The sequence below is a fragment of the Peromyscus maniculatus genome, chromosome 3 (genome assembly GCF_049852395.1).
Source record: "Peromyscus maniculatus bairdii isolate BWxNUB_F1_BW_parent chromosome 3, HU_Pman_BW_mat_3.1, whole genome shotgun sequence".
Classification (NCBI taxonomy): Eukaryota; Metazoa; Chordata; class Mammalia; order Rodentia; family Cricetidae; genus Peromyscus; species Peromyscus maniculatus.
The window spans coordinates 116850282-116866303 of NC_134854.1; the positions used below are offsets into that span (position 1 = coordinate 116850282).

Here is a 16022-nt window from a genome sequence, read left to right on the forward strand (position 1 = left end):
GGTTGTTTTCATGAGTGTTTAGTGATCTCATGTCCTTCAGAAGATGAGTTTGTTGTCCGCTTATCCTCTGTGCCTTGTCTCTTCTGGAAGAGGTAAAGACATCTCTTGATTGATAGTGCACAGGAAGTTTAAAGCCTCCTGTGCCACCCTGATTACAGCAGTAGAGGCAGCGTTCCGCTGATTTCCTCCTTTTCTTCTGTTTCTTAGATACAGTCTCACTGTAATGTGGCTGTCCCGGAGCTTGCTGTGTAGACTAGACTGGCCTCAAACGCCAGAGGTCAGCCTGCCCTGCCTCCAGTGTGCTGGGATTCCAGGTGTGCACTGCCACGCCTGGCACTGACTTCCGTTTTTTAATGAAATTGTTGATTGTTTCCGTGTTTTATAAAGATGATTTCAAGTAGGGAAAAGTAGCATAGTTATTTTCCATAATCGGTAGTAAACATTGTAGCATCGACATTTTACTTAAGGCATGTGTTTATGGTTTTAACCTATGCATAACTCAGCAGCTGCTTGTGTTTATGACTATATGTAATGCTATTTTGGGTCTGAAGCCCACAGTCCTTTTTAAGAAGTTTGCTAGGAAATGAAGCAGGGCAGTGCCAGGCTACCAGTTGAGTGCACCTCAGAGAGGAATCACGTCTTCTGTATTTCTCCAAGTCCAAGGTCAAAAATGTAGTTCAGGTTGGATAAGTTCTGCAAGATGGTGGAAAAAGGTGTGTACTTGCCAGTCCTTATCTCATACTTTAATTATTATCGTCACAGCTTTTGAGAGACATTCCTAAGTAGGTGAGATATTTATCGACATTGAAAAGATATTTTTGTATTTCAGCTGCTATGTTTTTTCTCACCTATGAATATGTGAAATGTTTGCTGCACGCTGACTCGGCTCCACACGTCAGGCCCGTGAAGCACATGCTGGCCGCCTCCGCGGGAGAAGTGGTAAGCAATGGGCGACGTGAGAAAATATTGCAGAAATGTGAGTGATGTCTGGGTTGGTTGGTGCAGGTAACTGTTTCATTTTTAAAATTTAGATTTAACTGATAGATAAAAATTAAAAATCGTATCTTTTAATGTAATGTTTTAAAATGTATATATTGTATAATGTTATGTACATTATTTATTTATTTTGGTGCTGAGGATCAAATTCAAAGCTTTTAAAATGCTAGACAAACTGTATCACAGTATCAGATTCTATCGTGTAATGCCTATATCAGAGTAGACATATTTATCTCCTCGAAATGTATTTATGTGAGTTTTATTTTTTAAAGCCCCTCCCCTTTGAGTCAGGTGGTATTACTGTGTTCAAGACTCAAGTTGGTCTTGAGCTTGTAATCCTTCTGCCTCAGCCTCCTGAGCACAAAAATTACAGCTATGTGCCACCACACCAGGCTCTAACAGTTCTTTTTGTGGGTATGTGTGCATTTAGGTGTGTGTGTGTGTGCTGTGTATACACAAGTGTGCCTGTGGACCTGTGCACACCCCTGTATGTAGCACCAGGAGAGGACAATGTTGGGTGCCCTGCTCTCTCTCTCTGTTTTATTCCCTTGAGTCAGGGTCTCCCACTGAAGCTGGAGCTAGGCTTGTGGCTAGCAAGCCCCAGCCATCATCCTGTCTTCATCTCCAACAGTTCTGGGCTCACAGCGCATGTGTCACATCCAGCTTTTTAGGGTGATGCTAGACCCTCAGCTTGAGTCATCTCCCTAGCCTCCACTGTTTGGGGTTTGTTTGTTTTAATTATGAAAGTGGCAAAATCCCAATAAATATGTGCTGTGGGATGTTCTGTATGTCCTGTGGGAGCCCGTTCTCGGGTTCCTCATGGCTTTACCCAGCAGGTCTGCAGAGAGGATGATTAGGACCACGGGCCTGAGTGCAGGTGTCTGAGATGGTCTGCACTTGGCTGTGCTGTGGGATGGTCTGTATGTCAAGTTGCTCTGATTGGTCAATAAATAAAAGCCGATTGGCCATGGCTAGGCAGGAAGTATAGGCGGGACTAACAGAGAGGAGAAATAAAAGAACAAGAAGGCAGAAGGAGTCACTGCCAGCCGCCCGCCAGGGCAAGCAGCATGTGAAAATGCCGGTAAGCCACGAGCCACGTGGCAGGATATAGATTTGTAGAAATGGATTAATTTAAGCTATAAGAACAGTTAGCAAGAAGCCTGCCACGGCCATACAGTTTGAAGCAATATAAGTCTCTGTATTTACTTGGTTGGGTCTGAGCGGCTGTGGGACTGGCGGGTGACAGAGATTTGTCCTGACTGTGGGCAAGGCAGGAAAACTCTGGGTACAAATATGAATGGATTAAACATGACAGTTAAAAGATAGTCTATGATGCAAGAAAAATCCATTGTATGTTATTGTAAGAGGCAGCCATCAAATGTCATTCTACAGATAGAATTAAAGAGATGGAAGATGTCTGTGTAAGTTTGGTTGGTGGTGTTTGTATTAACGTAGCTGAGTTGGAGCTACTTTTCCCAGAATGGCTTCTACAGGATGGTTTCGGGTAGTCAGTCAGTCACAGAGAAACTAAGGTAGAGTGGAGAGTAGCAGCTGTGGTTGTGAACAGAAGTGTGGTGCAGGGGCAGGCACGGTGGCACATTCTGGCCCCGGTGTCACTGCCTGTTGGCTTGCTCCCATCCTTCCCTCTAGCTTCTCTAGAGTCTGAGTCAAGTTGTGTGTATCTGTGGTGAGGGCTTATCTTGGGTAGGGTGTGAAGAGACACCATGACCACGGCAACTCTTATAAAGGAAAACATTTAATCAAAGTGGTGGCAGCTTACAGTTCAGAGGTTCAGTCCGTTGTCGTCATGGTGGGGAGCATGACAGTGTGCAGGCAGACATGGTGCTGGAGAAGGAGCTGAGAGTCCTGCATCTTGCAGGCAACAGAAGTGGATTGTATCACACTGAGTGAAGCTTGAGCATATATGAGACCTCATTGCCCACCTCCACAGGGACACACTTCCTCCAACAAGACCATACTTACTCCAGAAAAGCCACACCTCCCAATAGTGCCACTCCCTTTGAGGGCCATTTTCTTTCAAACCAGCACAGGGTTCTAGGGTCGAGTGTGTGTGTGGTTCTGGGTGAAGGCTCTAGGTACAAGTGTGTGTGGCTCTGTGGTGAGGGTGCTAGGGTTAAGTGTGTGTGTTCTGTTTGGCATCATTGTTAAGAAACCGTTACCTAATCTGGTATTATTCTTTGGGATGCAAGTATTGAGTTTTCTAATACCTTTACTGGAAAGACTCTTGCTGTACACTGAGTGGCCCCAGAGTTCTTGTCAATAGCTTATTGGCCATCAAGGTGAGATTTGTTTCTGGATTCTGAGCTCTGGCCTATCCCTGTGTGTGTCCTTGCACTAATACTACATGGTTGGAGTACTATAGCCTTGAGCTAAGTCTGGAAATCCTGAGACTTCTCCAAATGCTTTCTTTTTCAGTATTGTTCTAGCCTCCCTTTTCCCTTTCTCCTGTCCTTTTTCTTTTTCTCTCTCTCTCTCTTTAATTTATTTTATTATTATTATTTTTGAAGCAGGGTCTCACTATGTAGCTCTGGTTAGCCTGGAACTCAATATGAAGTATGCTGTATTGTTTGGCTTCAAATATAGTTTCATAAGTTGTGCATTTGACCTGTATTTCCCAATATGTTGTTGAAAGCAAGAAGCACAATAGGACTTAGCCATTCACTTCATTTCACCTTGACCTTGTTGCCTGAGACCTTGTTGCTAAACTTTATTCAGTCGCCGCACTCCTTTGAGCTTACGGAAAGATTTTATAGAGGTATGTCTTGGTTGCTGCTGTCTGCTGTGGCCATCATAGTAATCTAATTCATCCGAAAGGAGGAAGAGTTTATTGTGGCCCATGGTCTTAGAAAGTTTCAGGCCGTCATGGTGGCGAAGGAATGGCAGGACAGCTCAGTTGGTGGTGACAGGAGCCTCTGGCAACTAGGTACAGAGAGCGAGGCAAGAAGGACCGAGAGCAGAGGCAGCCTTCAAAGCCTACATCTGTGGAAGCTGTTGGAGGGGCTGATGCTTCTGAGAGCTGTAGTTACTCTTTTTATTTATTGGAGCTTTTCAATAGAATTTTCTTGTGCAGACTGTTGGACATGGTGGGACATTCCTGATTCCTTAGAATTAGGAAGCATGCAGCCGTAAGAGTGAGTACACAGCATTAGGACATGCATAGTTAGTATTCTCTTAGGGGTTCCTCCATGACTCCCAGAGGGGCTTAGGAGGAGAACTGACCCTCAGGGGTGCATGAACTGAGGCCTTGGGGCCTGAGACATCTCTCTATGTGGACTTGTAGTTGATTTAAAGCTCCTTTATTGGGAGTGTGGCTGGAGAGAGAGCTCAGTGGTCAAGTGCATGTACTACTCTTCCAAGGACCTGAGTTCCGTTCCCAGCACCCACATCAGGCACCTCACAGTCAGATGTAACTCCAGTTGTAGGGACCTGACACCTTTGCCCACTGTGGCACCTTCCCTCTCCTGCAAATACCCACACATGACACGTAATTAGAAATAGTAAAAAATATGTGACAGAAAAACTCATTTATTTTGTTAAAAAGTTTGCTATATTTTCGATGGCATAGATGATCTCCAGGCCTGCCCTTCCTGACGGGCTATCTGCTAGTTACTGGGGAGTGAGGACCATTCTCTTTTGAGAATGTGGCACCGGTATGTGTCCTTTGTTCTGGTGGGTGGTGCCACATTTGTACATATGTGGGCATATGACTCGACTTAGTGGCTTATTAAAAAGACCTGTTAAAGGAACAAATGGAGCTTAGGGACAGATACGATCTTATTTCCTACATGTCTGAATTTCTCATGAAAAATACAAATTTAAAAAAGTTTGCCAGATTTCTCAAGTTTATGGAAGTACTGTTCTGAAGTGCTAATAGTCTTGGAACTTAACTGGAAAACCTCCCTGAAGTTCAGAATCAGTTCTGTCAAATTGTTTAACAAGTATACATATTACTTCCTTCCTGTTTTAGTATCTTGTTTCCATTTCATAGAACACAAACTCTGGGGTTCAGTTTCATGTAAATGTGCTAGAAGTAAGAGAAAGAAACAAGTGGATGTAGGGGAAAATACAATTTCGTATGTAAAATAAAAGGAACAGAAAATCCTTAGCAGTCACTGCTCAGAGCTGCAGCAGCCTGGCTCATAAGGAACAGCTCGGTGCGCCAGTACTGGGCAGCACCTTCACGTTGATCCCAGCTTGTTATGTATGCCGCAGACAGACCCTTAGAAACAATGCCGTATTTTGTTGCTATTGAATATATCCACAGTTTCTTTGTTGTAGCGACAATAAAGGCAACTTGGAGAGAAAAGAACACTGCCACAGTAATAAGCATTCCCTGTAGCTATAGCGGCCACTCGATTAAATGTTAATGATGAATCAATATGACTTTAATCACAACCTTCTGCCTTCTGCTTCCAATTTGGAATACAGAGAAATCGATCAAATAAGATTTAATATGTAACCACAGCAAGAAGAGTCCTGTTTGTGCCATTTTTATTAGGAAGTTTGCTGTACCAAACCTCTAAATCCCTACCTCAATTTTTTCCAGCCCAGTTTTCATCACACACAGAACAAGCCCTGTGAGAAGCAGAATCCATAATGAGGTCCAAGCACGGCAGCTTTCCCTTAATGGTGTGGGCACCGTAATCTAGCAGTGGTGATGTTCTTCAGTGGTTTTCAGATTTTACTTTTCTTGAATCTTCTGCTTCTTGGAGCTTGGTTTCTGTTACTTTTAGAAATGGAAGGACATTGAAAGTTCTTTATATCCAAAAGGAGGCCCATGTGAATTAAATGTATGCACAATGACATAGAGGTCCCCCACATGGATGCTGGTTGATTGTCCTTTTCAGGCCCATTCCCGCTTAAGACTGAAACACCTAGGGGACACATTAGATCCTGTTTTGTACATGCCATTCTGTCCCCTTCTAACAGCACTTCTCCAAATGTGACCTAAGGAGCGCCTGCACGGATGCAGCTGCCTGTGTGGCAGGGGACAAACGAAGGTCTGGAGACGGTCGTGGGGACTCTGCAAGGTAATCGAGAACCCCAGATGGTGCTGGCACTCACGGCCACATACCCAGACTGGTTATTTTTGAGGGTGGGACAATACTTATATGCATAGACTTGGCTTTTCTGTAAAAGGATGTTGTGTGAGTGTTGCAGCCGGCTCCAGAGGTGTTTTTTTTAAGGCCCATGCTGTTGTGTAGTCTTGTAGCTAAAGACACTTCTGTCAAGGCTTCCCTTCTCTAGTAGCTGAAAGGCCGCTGGACCTGCTGAGTACCAGTGTCTCAGGCTCTTATTGGATATGGTATAGTTAAGCTTCCACTAGATGATCTGCTTGGCTAAGAACTTGAAGGATGTTTCTCAGACACAAAGCTTGGAGCACATGTTGGTATTTGCTGTGTTTTCCCTAGTGGGGGATGGATGTAAGCTGTTCTGTTTGTTCTGTAAGTATCAGAAATGAATAGGAGATGGTTTAGCAGTTATAAGCATGTGCTGTTGTTGTAGAGGACTTGTATTTCATTCCTAGCATCTATATTAAGCTGCTCACAACCATCTGTAACTCCAGCGTCAGGGAATCTGGTACTCTTCTCTGGCCTTTGAGGGAACCTGAGTCCACACATATGTGTGAGCACATAAATAAAAATAAAATGAATGTTTGATGTTCATTATGACCTTTAAGAACCACTTATTGTGGTGATATACACCTTTAATCCCAGCACTTGGGAGGCAGAGGGAGGTGGATCTCTATGTGAGCTGGAGGCCAGCCAGGTTTATAGGGAGACCCTGCCTCAAAAAATAAGTAAGTAAATAAATAGAAAAATAAAACAGCAAGAAGAAACATTGAGCAAGGCAATAGGAGAAAAGTTAAAAACTTAAAATTAAAAAAATTATTTTATTTTATGTGTAAGAGTGTTTTGCCTGCATGTGTATCTGTGCATATCTGATACAGATCTCAGAAGTGGGTGTTGGATGGTCTGGAACTGTACTTAGATATGGCTGTGAGCCACCAGGTGGTTATTGAGAGCAGAACCCAGGTCCTCTGCAGGAGGAGCAAGCGCCAAGTTAAAAACTTTTGAAAAGAATTTTATACTTAGATTATTCATGATAGATGTTGAAGTAGTCATAAATATATGTGAACCATCATTTTACATTTAGACTTTTTTTTTTTTTTTTTTTTGAGTTTGAATCTCACTGTGTAGCCCAGGCTGGGTTAGACTGCTTCTCCTGTCCCAGTCTCCTGAGTGCTGGGTTCCGGGCATGCACCACCAAGCCAGCTTCCTGCAGTTGTAGTATTTTCTAACCCCTTGCTCAGCTGTGTAACTGAGTCACAGGGCAGAGGGGAGTGGACAGCAGGATCTGCTCTCCTGGGCCCCAGGCAGTGTATGATTGGTTCAGAGGGAACTCACCATGATGCTGCAGGGGAAGCTGCTTATAGTTGAACAGGAACAGATAGGAATGTGAATTCTACCTGCAGATTTATGCAATTAAAAGCTAAAACAACCGCTACCTGCCTGACCTCTCTGAAATCCAACAAGTGCTTTTTCTCTTTGAAGAATGTGAGCATATGTCTATGCTCAAGGACACCTTGACCCTGCTTTCTGTGTGCCTGGAACACATTTTTTCACACAGTGCATTACATATATGAAGAAGGCAGACTTTTATTTCTTCTTAGCAATTCTATTTTTAAAAATTATTTAATTTTATTATCTTGTGTGTGGGTGTTTTATGTGCATGTATGGCTGTGCACCACATTCGTGCAATGCCCTGGGGGCCAGAAGATGTTGGATGCCCTGGAACTGGAGTTGTGGATGGTTGTGAACCACCATGTGGGTGCTGGGAATTGAACCTGTGTCTTCTGCATGAACACCAAATGCACTTAACCACTGCACCATCTCTCCAGCTCCTCTTTTGAAAAATTGTTTGTCTGAGACAGCGTTTCGCTGTGTAGCCTTGGTGGTTCTAGAACTTGCTCTGTAGACCAGGCTGGCCTCGAACTCAAAGAGATCTGCCTACCTCTGCCTCCTGAGTGCTGGGCACGTGACTTTTAGCAACTCTCAACCATAGAATTATATAAAAAGCTGTTCAGTCAAAGTAGCCCATGCCTGTTACCTTTTTGTGTCTTGTAAGAGGGCTCTCTGCCCTTTCAGATCATGTGCTTATTTGTTGACTGTTGTCACATCCCTCTTAGTCCCCTCCACCTTTGCTGTCCTTGCCGAACTGAGTCTCCCATGTCTAGGGTGAAGTAGAGGGACAGAAAACAGGCAGGAGACACAATGCCCTCAAGTGGTCCAGAAGTTTTCTTTCTTTCTTTCTTTCTTTCTTTCTTTCTTTCTTTCTTTCTTTCTTTCTTTCTTTCTTTCTTTCTTTCTTTCTTTCTTTCTTTCTTTCTTTCTTTCTTTCTCTCTCTCTCTCTCTCTCTCTCTCTCTCTCTCTCTCTCTCTCTCTCTCTCTCTCTCTCTCTCTCTCTTTCTTTCTTTTTTTTTTTTTCCCCGAGACAGGGTTTCTCTGTGTAGCTTTGGTGCCTGTCCTGGAATTTGCTCTGTAGACCAGGCTGGCCTCGAACTCACAGAGATCCACCTGCCTCTGCCTCCTGAGTGCTGTGATTAAAGGCCTGCGCCACTCCTGCCTGGCTGGTCCAGAAGTTTTAAGAAAAGGCAGTTCATGGTAGACTGAGAGCACCAGGGAAGGAAGGTGTAGTTGATTTTGTCTGGATTGGACTGAGTGATGGATGTTGATTTAGAAAGGGACCTGTAGAATGTTTAATTTTTGAGTCTGATGGATTTAACTAATTTACTTGGTGTGCATGTGGTCTGCATGTATATATGTATGCATGTTCGAGGGCACACATGAGCCTGTGTGTGTGCTTGCATGTGGAGGCCTGAAGTTGACACTGAGCGCCTTCTCTATAGCCCTCCACATTATTCACTGAGGGGGGCTTCTTGCTGAGCACGGACCTCACTGATTCAACTGGTTCAGCTAGCCAGCTTGCCCCAGGGATCCCCTGTCTCTGATTCCTGAATGTTGACATTATAGGCAGCCACCATGCCTACTCAGATTTTATGTGGGTTCTGGGGATTTGAACTCTGGTCCTTACCCTTGCACAGCAAGCGTCTTATCCACCGAGCCATCCCCCCTGCTCCTAACTTCTTTTGTTTATTTATTTTTAAATTTTGTGTGTGTTTGTGTTTTGCCATGGGTGTTGGGTCCCCTGGAACTGGAGCTACAGACAGTTGTGATGCCGTGTGGTTGCCAGGAATTGAACCCAGGTCCTCTGGAAGAGCAGTCAGTGCTCTTAACCACTAAGCCATCTCTCCAGCCCTGCTCCTAACTTGTTTATAAAGTAGATTTTATTGTATGTATTTAAGATATGTACATTGATGTTATGGAATAGGCATAGACAGTAAAAGGTCACTGTAGTGAAACAAGTTAACATATCTGTCACCTTACATAGTTACTGTTTTTGTGGCAAGAGCAGCTAAAATCTCATTTAACAGGAATGCCAACTACCATACAGTTTTACTACCTTGCATTATATGATGTGATAGTTTGTTGAATAGAAACAAGACAGTCTTGGAGAGTTCTTGCCATGTACTTTCAAGGTCCTGATGGTTGGACTGTAGTGTGAGGGGCCATCTAGGTGACGAGGGACTTCAGGCTAGAGCGTCTGCCAGGTCTGGTCAGGAGCTTGGATTGCATTCTTCCATGTTCCGCACAGAGGAGCGACAGTGATCCCAGTTGGACCTTCCAGATCATTGTCTGGCAGCTGTCTGGGTGAGGAGAGCATGGTAAAGCAGAGGTCACCAGGACCAGAGCGGGGACTACGGAGGAAGACAGTGAACTCCAGAGAGGCTAAAGAGGATCAGCAGAGAAAGGAATGTTTTCTAGAAGGGCTTCTAAACAGTACTTCTTCAGTGTGTTTGTTGACTGATGTGTGTTAAGTGCTGCTGGAGAACTCCAGCAGAGCTTACTGATTTAGTGCAGTCTACACCATCCCAATCTCTTCAGCTGTCCCAGGCACCTCAGGCCCAGTAACCTGTGGTTACTCACTTACGGGACATGAATGTGCTAAGGACCCTGCGGGATCTGATGAAGGGTCTTGCTCCTGTCCTCTGACCTTACAGGTTTTGCATCTTGTAGATTCTCACTTTTCTAACACAGTGTGCACCTTTAGTTCAGACGGTGTTGGTTTGTGATTCCAATGGCATTGTTCGTTGCTTAGCTGTTAGTTAGAATACAAGAAGGAAGGGAAGCTGTGTTGACTTTGGAACAGTATCGGTTCCTGGAAGACAATTAAGTTGAACTTTATATAACAACATGATGTTCACACTTTATGATGAAATTGAAGGAACTGTTTGGAGCTGGGAGAGTGTAATGTGGCCAGTCATTGCCCTTATGCTGTGTATAGGCAAATCAAGTCCTTCTTTCTAAGGACAGCAGCATTAAAATAGGTTAGGTTTAGCTACTTTTGTGTGAACCTGAGGTTTGTCAAAGGCAAACTCATTTTTAAGACAACACTGGCTTGTGAAGGTGACTTTTCCCCCTAATGCCTACCAAGACTTGGCCTCTGCTAGCCTCCTGGTTGGTTAGAATACAGTTCTTGGGAAGGTAATGAATTAAATGACTTGGTCACTAATTTGTCTTGGTCTGTGGCTCTGTGATTTCCAGTATTTGTGTGTTCTCCATATAGCTGGTACCATGCCAGGTGCTGGGAAGCAGAATAAGAACTGTTAATCCTGTTTCTGGGGAGCATATAAAATAAATGGGTGGATTCATTCACTGAATGGCCAGGGACTGATTTGAGGGCTTGAGGTGTGGATCATATATTTTCAAATTATAGATGGGAGTCACAACTGTGACTTCTCCACAAAGTCACACCTCCTCCTTATGTGCATGTGCAAGTGTGTATGCTCGTGTGTGTGTGTGTGTGTGTGTGTGTGTGTGTGTGTGTGTGCGTGTGTGTGTGCATGTGCATGTGCACCCACCTGTGCACTGTTTCTTTCTTGGAGCCGCTGCTCTTCCCACCTGGACAAACAGGCGTGCATGCTGCCTCTCTCCCAGTTCTTACGGGGATGAAATGATGCAGCGTTAGGCAGCGCTCAGCCTTGCCTCTCACACAGAGCACAGTAAATGTTATTCCTGGTTCCATGCCACATAAATTTCTCTGTGACACAGTTTTACAGTTTTGATACAAGAATACAGAAAAATTAAACTCAAAAAAGTTGAGTGCCTTGCTGAAGATTTCTTGGCCATGTGTGGACAATAGCACACTATGGAGGATGATTAATGAGGCCAATGTTTCTGTGTATTGCCACGAGCACCTCTGTAGAGGTTTCTGCTTTTTTATGGTATGTATAAAAATGACAGAAGTGGAGATGAGAAAGTACAGGACTTGGGTAATAAGCATTCAGATCAGGTGTCCATCTGACCTTATCCTGCTTGTGCCCTGTTCGACCTCCAGGGCCAGACAGCCTGTACCGCCTGTACCTGGGCTCAGCCTGGTGAGTGTGCCCGACCCTAGTCCACCTGCACTTTACCCAGTCCCCGTACCTAGCCCAAGATCCACAGCTAGAGCCGGGGCCCAGTCTACTGTGTCCACATCAGACGTACAACCAAAGACATCCATATGCCCAGGTTTCATTAAAAATAAACAGTGTAAGAGGTCAAGACAGCACCTCACCCCCAATCCACCAGTCCTATAGAAATGTTCTCCAATGAGAATGACCTAGATGAACCCTAGGAAGGAGGGGAAAATAATACTAAGGATATTTGAAAAGGCCATAGGGAATCATATTATTTTATATTTACCTAAAATTATACATAGTGTGTGTGTGTGTGTGTGTGTGTGTGTGTGTGTGTGTGTGTGTGTCAATGTTCCCTACAAGAGCCATAGACTGTCTAACAAAAGCTCTAGTACAGTTCAGGAGAAACCTTCTTTTGAGTTGTTGCTCAGGAGAGGACTCCCCAACAGTGTAGGCTATTGCCCTTGCCCTTCTTTGCCTCCCAGAGGGTGAAGGTAAGACAGCTGCTAAAGACACCATGCGCTTCGGACACAGGACTTAGAGGAATTGAACTGGATCTCACCCCAGAGCTGCCTCTTTGAATACCATAATACCAGAAGGTGATATGCAAGCTGCCAAGGGAAGAAATAATAGTCTTACACAGCTGTGATGCCTATGACCTGCAGCAGTAACCAGCATGGCAAGCTATTTCCAATCGTGGTAGTAACCAGCAGTGGTCTAATGGACTTAAGGCCCAGTTAACAGGAGGGAAATCTAACCTGGTTCTGGAAACACAGCCAGCTACCCAAGGCTAGTGAGGCCACGGACCTTAGAGGAGAACCTCCTGCTGCCACCCCCTACCCATTTAACTCCTGTCTGTGCTGGAACTTCTTACCCTCATACCCCTGAGTAACGTAGCTTTCACCCCCTCATCAAAGAAGCTGCTGCTTTTTTTTAAAAAGCAGCACCAGACAACTGGTCAAAATGTGGAGGACAGCTGACAGTGAATGCCCAGTCCTGTGGATAATCCACAACACAGCGGTGACGTCCAAGGCTCAGGGGACACAGTGGAAGATGGGGTGGAAAGATTGTAAGAGCCAATGGACCAGAAAATCTGCAGTAAAGTTGTGTCTTCTAGACATGACAGGGAAGCTCCATCCGTAAAAATCCCAACAATATGGCTTCCTAAACAGTAAAACCACCAGTTGACATGCTAATGTGGCTGGGGAAATCTCATGTAGCCCCACTCCGAGACAAAGAACTACAGGCAATCAATGACTCTAGAGAGAGGGAGAATTAGTGTTTTTAAGGATGAGTCTCCTAATAAGTTAGTTCTCAACATACACACCCCCAAAACAAACCAACAAGCTCCCCAAATTAAAAAGTCATTTGAAGCAAAAAATACAGATCATTTTGTTTCTTAAAATAAGAAAACGAGGTTCTAGAACTTACTGTTTCTATTTTAGAGAACATCATGCCCCCTCCTCTGATTCCTGAAACCTGAGAATGTTACTTTGCAAAAGAGGCTGGGCAGATAGGATAAGGGATCTTAAGAGCTAGGGTTTCTTGGATCATCAGGTGGACTCAGTCTAATCCCAAGCGTCCTTACACCAAGAGGGAAGGAAAGCGGCTGGACCCAGGACACCTGAAGACTCCAAGCTGAAGGAGAAGCCGCAAGCCAGCTGATGCAAGTGACAGTGTGCTGCAGAGAGCATGCTGCTGGGCATCTTCGCTGTAGCCCAGGAGGTCCCTTCCTATAACTCTTGCCAAGGTACATTTACCATTAAGTGTGTGATGGTGTGTCATAGAAACGGCAGCAACCTTAATAGCGTGCCCGCCTTCAGGTTTATCTGTTAAGAGGAATCTACAGATTGATGATTCGGGCTTCCATTCTCCTTTGAATCATGACTCACTGCTGTGATGAAGAAGTACAGAAGTGGGAGGACTTTGGTTTGTATAATGATTCTTAAATGTTTACCACCAGGCCCTACAGGTCAATATAACGATTTCTGTTGAGAAGACTGTTCACTTAGCTGCAGTCTGGGTTACTGGGGACAGTGTTGGTTTCTCAAGACAGCCCAGTACCTGCAGAGATTGAAATTTTTCTTATGTTCTTATAGGGTGGTTGTGTAAGTGAGAGGAGCCACTTAAGGAAGAAAGGTTTGGAAACTGTCTCAATACAAGAGATATAGGTAGGATTTCCAAATTGCTATTTACCAACAGGTACAGTTCTGTATACAACCAGAAGATGGCAGGCTTGATGCACAAATGAACCATGGAGTTGTAGAGGTTTTCTTAATTTTAAATGGTGGCATGGAAAGATATGTTAGCTATTAATTGAAGCCTGCTTTCTAAAGAGAATTTGGGGAGCTAGAGAAAGAAAGTAGCATAAAATGGAAGTAAACTGCTTTTCAAAAGTCTCTATTGTTATACTGTTTCTCTGATGCTCTTTGTAGCAATCTGCTATGAGTTTGTTCTAGAAAGCCCAACATTGATTTTTCTTCAGCTATAATTGATCTCTGGTTGGCTCTATTTGACATCGTCTTAGGTTTCTGTTGACTGTGTTAGAGAGTTGCCTTTGAAGTATGAGGAATTTACGAATTTAAAGTTAGCCGAGTCCCTCGAATGCTTGTAAGCATGGCACACTTTTAATGAAGATACCAGCTTCCCTGTGTGAAACTTTGAGTGTGCCCACAATGAGAGAGCAGAAGGAAACTGTGAAACCCTGGCAGACGTGTGTTGAACTTATGGAACCTGGCTGTGGCAAGGCAGAACCAGAGATTTTAGCATCATTCCCCACCATCTTGTCTCTGTCCTATCATCCCCTACCCTCTCGTGTGTGTGTGTGTGTGTGTGTGTGTGTGTGTGTGTGTGTGTGTGTATGCATACTCAATCACATGCCGTGGTGTGCACGTGGAGGTCAGAAGACAGCTTAGAGGTTCCATTCTGTCCTCCACAGTGTGGTGGATCTCCGGATGCCAGGCTTGCAGCAAGCTCCTTCCCCTGCTGAGCCATCTCCCCAGTCCTCACTCGTTTCCTTACTGTGATGCTAAGGTCACTAGAATTGTCCACTTCCGTACATTTACAGCTGATCGGTTTTCTGTTGTATTTAATAGATGGTCGGGTTGCCCCCTGGAACAGTAAGCTAATTTTCCAAGAAAGAAAACTCTTGGTAGCTGCATCAGTATTCAACCAACATTTAACCTGGTCATTAATTCTATTTTTTTGTCATATTCCTGGTATTAATTCTAATGAGCCCAGCATTCTGTTTTCTTTTTAAGTCGATGAAAGATGGGTGCACATGTATTTCTCTTTGTCTGTCTCTGTTTCTCTGTGTCTGTCTCTGCCTGTCTCTCTCTCTGTCTGTCTGTCTCTATATATATCTCTGTGTCTCCTCTCATTAGGCTATACTGGCCTTCACTCTTGACTCCCCTGTCTCTCCTCCTGAGTTTTAGAATTATAGGTATGAATTGTCATGCTCATCTCCGTACATATTTTTTTTTATGTAAAGCCATTTTGATAGAACTTTACCACGTGAGACATTCTCGGGTTTGATGAAGATGCCACCATCCCTGTGTCCTGGTTTTATCCCAAGTGTGTGAGGAGAGAGTGCCACAGAGCAGATGTTCCAGGAGACTTGGGGACAGAGTTTCTTGCATTTCCTGTCACAGACCTGCAGCACCCAGACATGCTTTGTTCTTGTGCCGTGCTCTGTTGTTCCTCACACTCAAATTGAAGAAATCAGAAAACCAAATAGAAGGCGCGGGGTGGGGTGGGGGAGAAGCTGGAGGAGGGAGACGAGACATTTCTTTGTAGACTGTCTTGGGCCCGAATTGCCATGTTTCAGAAGTTTGACGCCATGCTGGGGCCTTTGTACCAGACGATGACCGAGACATTTTTTCATCTCAGAACCTTTCCCAAGTTTTTCTCTGTTTCTGTATTTTTAAGAAGTAAAAATGTAATCTAAGAGGATGAAGGGTTATGAAGCGTGAAGTTCCATAAATATTTATGCTGAACCTCAAAAGTGGACAGCTCCTATTTTCCTGCCATATTGGGGTCATATTTCATTGTTGACCTCCGGAATTGGAAAGCACAAGGCATTAGTGTGCCCTTTTCTTTCTCTTCTCTTTCATTTATTTATGTGTTTTCATTCTGTGCTGACTTGTAGATGTTGGGAGCTTGCCTTTAGGTTCTGTCGGTGTCAGTGGACTCAATTTTGCATCTCAGTTTTCCGTGGGTTTCAGAAAGTTCACACTTTTACCCAAAGAAGCAGTTCATATGTAGTTTCCAGCCTCTGGGGAGCTGTCCGAGGGGCCCTGCCGTAGATCATTGCTAACTTAAACACAGACATGGCTCTCAGGCAGTGTTCGTCTTGCATCTTACAAGTACATTTTAATTTGGCCCCTTCATTTTATATTCTCCCTCACATAAAGTCTCTGGTCCACGGAACTTATACGTGGTAATTGCAAAGAATTTAGAAAATACGGATAAGCAGGAAAAAAAAAT

General features: G+C 44.2%; 1 protein-coding gene across 3 annotated transcripts in view; it reads left to right on the forward strand.

The window, feature by feature from the left end:
* The window catches only part of Slc25a26 (solute carrier family 25 member 26), a 124462-nt gene that overhangs the window by 15538 nt on the left and 92902 nt on the right, over positions 1–16022 (forward strand). For all 3 annotated transcript variants that reach the window (XM_006972567.4, XM_015989225.3, XM_015989230.3), the window contains exon 3: positions 830–939. In XM_006972567.4, the coding sequence (XP_006972629.1) occupies positions 830–939 (110 nt within the window). The remainder of the gene's footprint in view (positions 1–829; positions 940–16022) is intronic.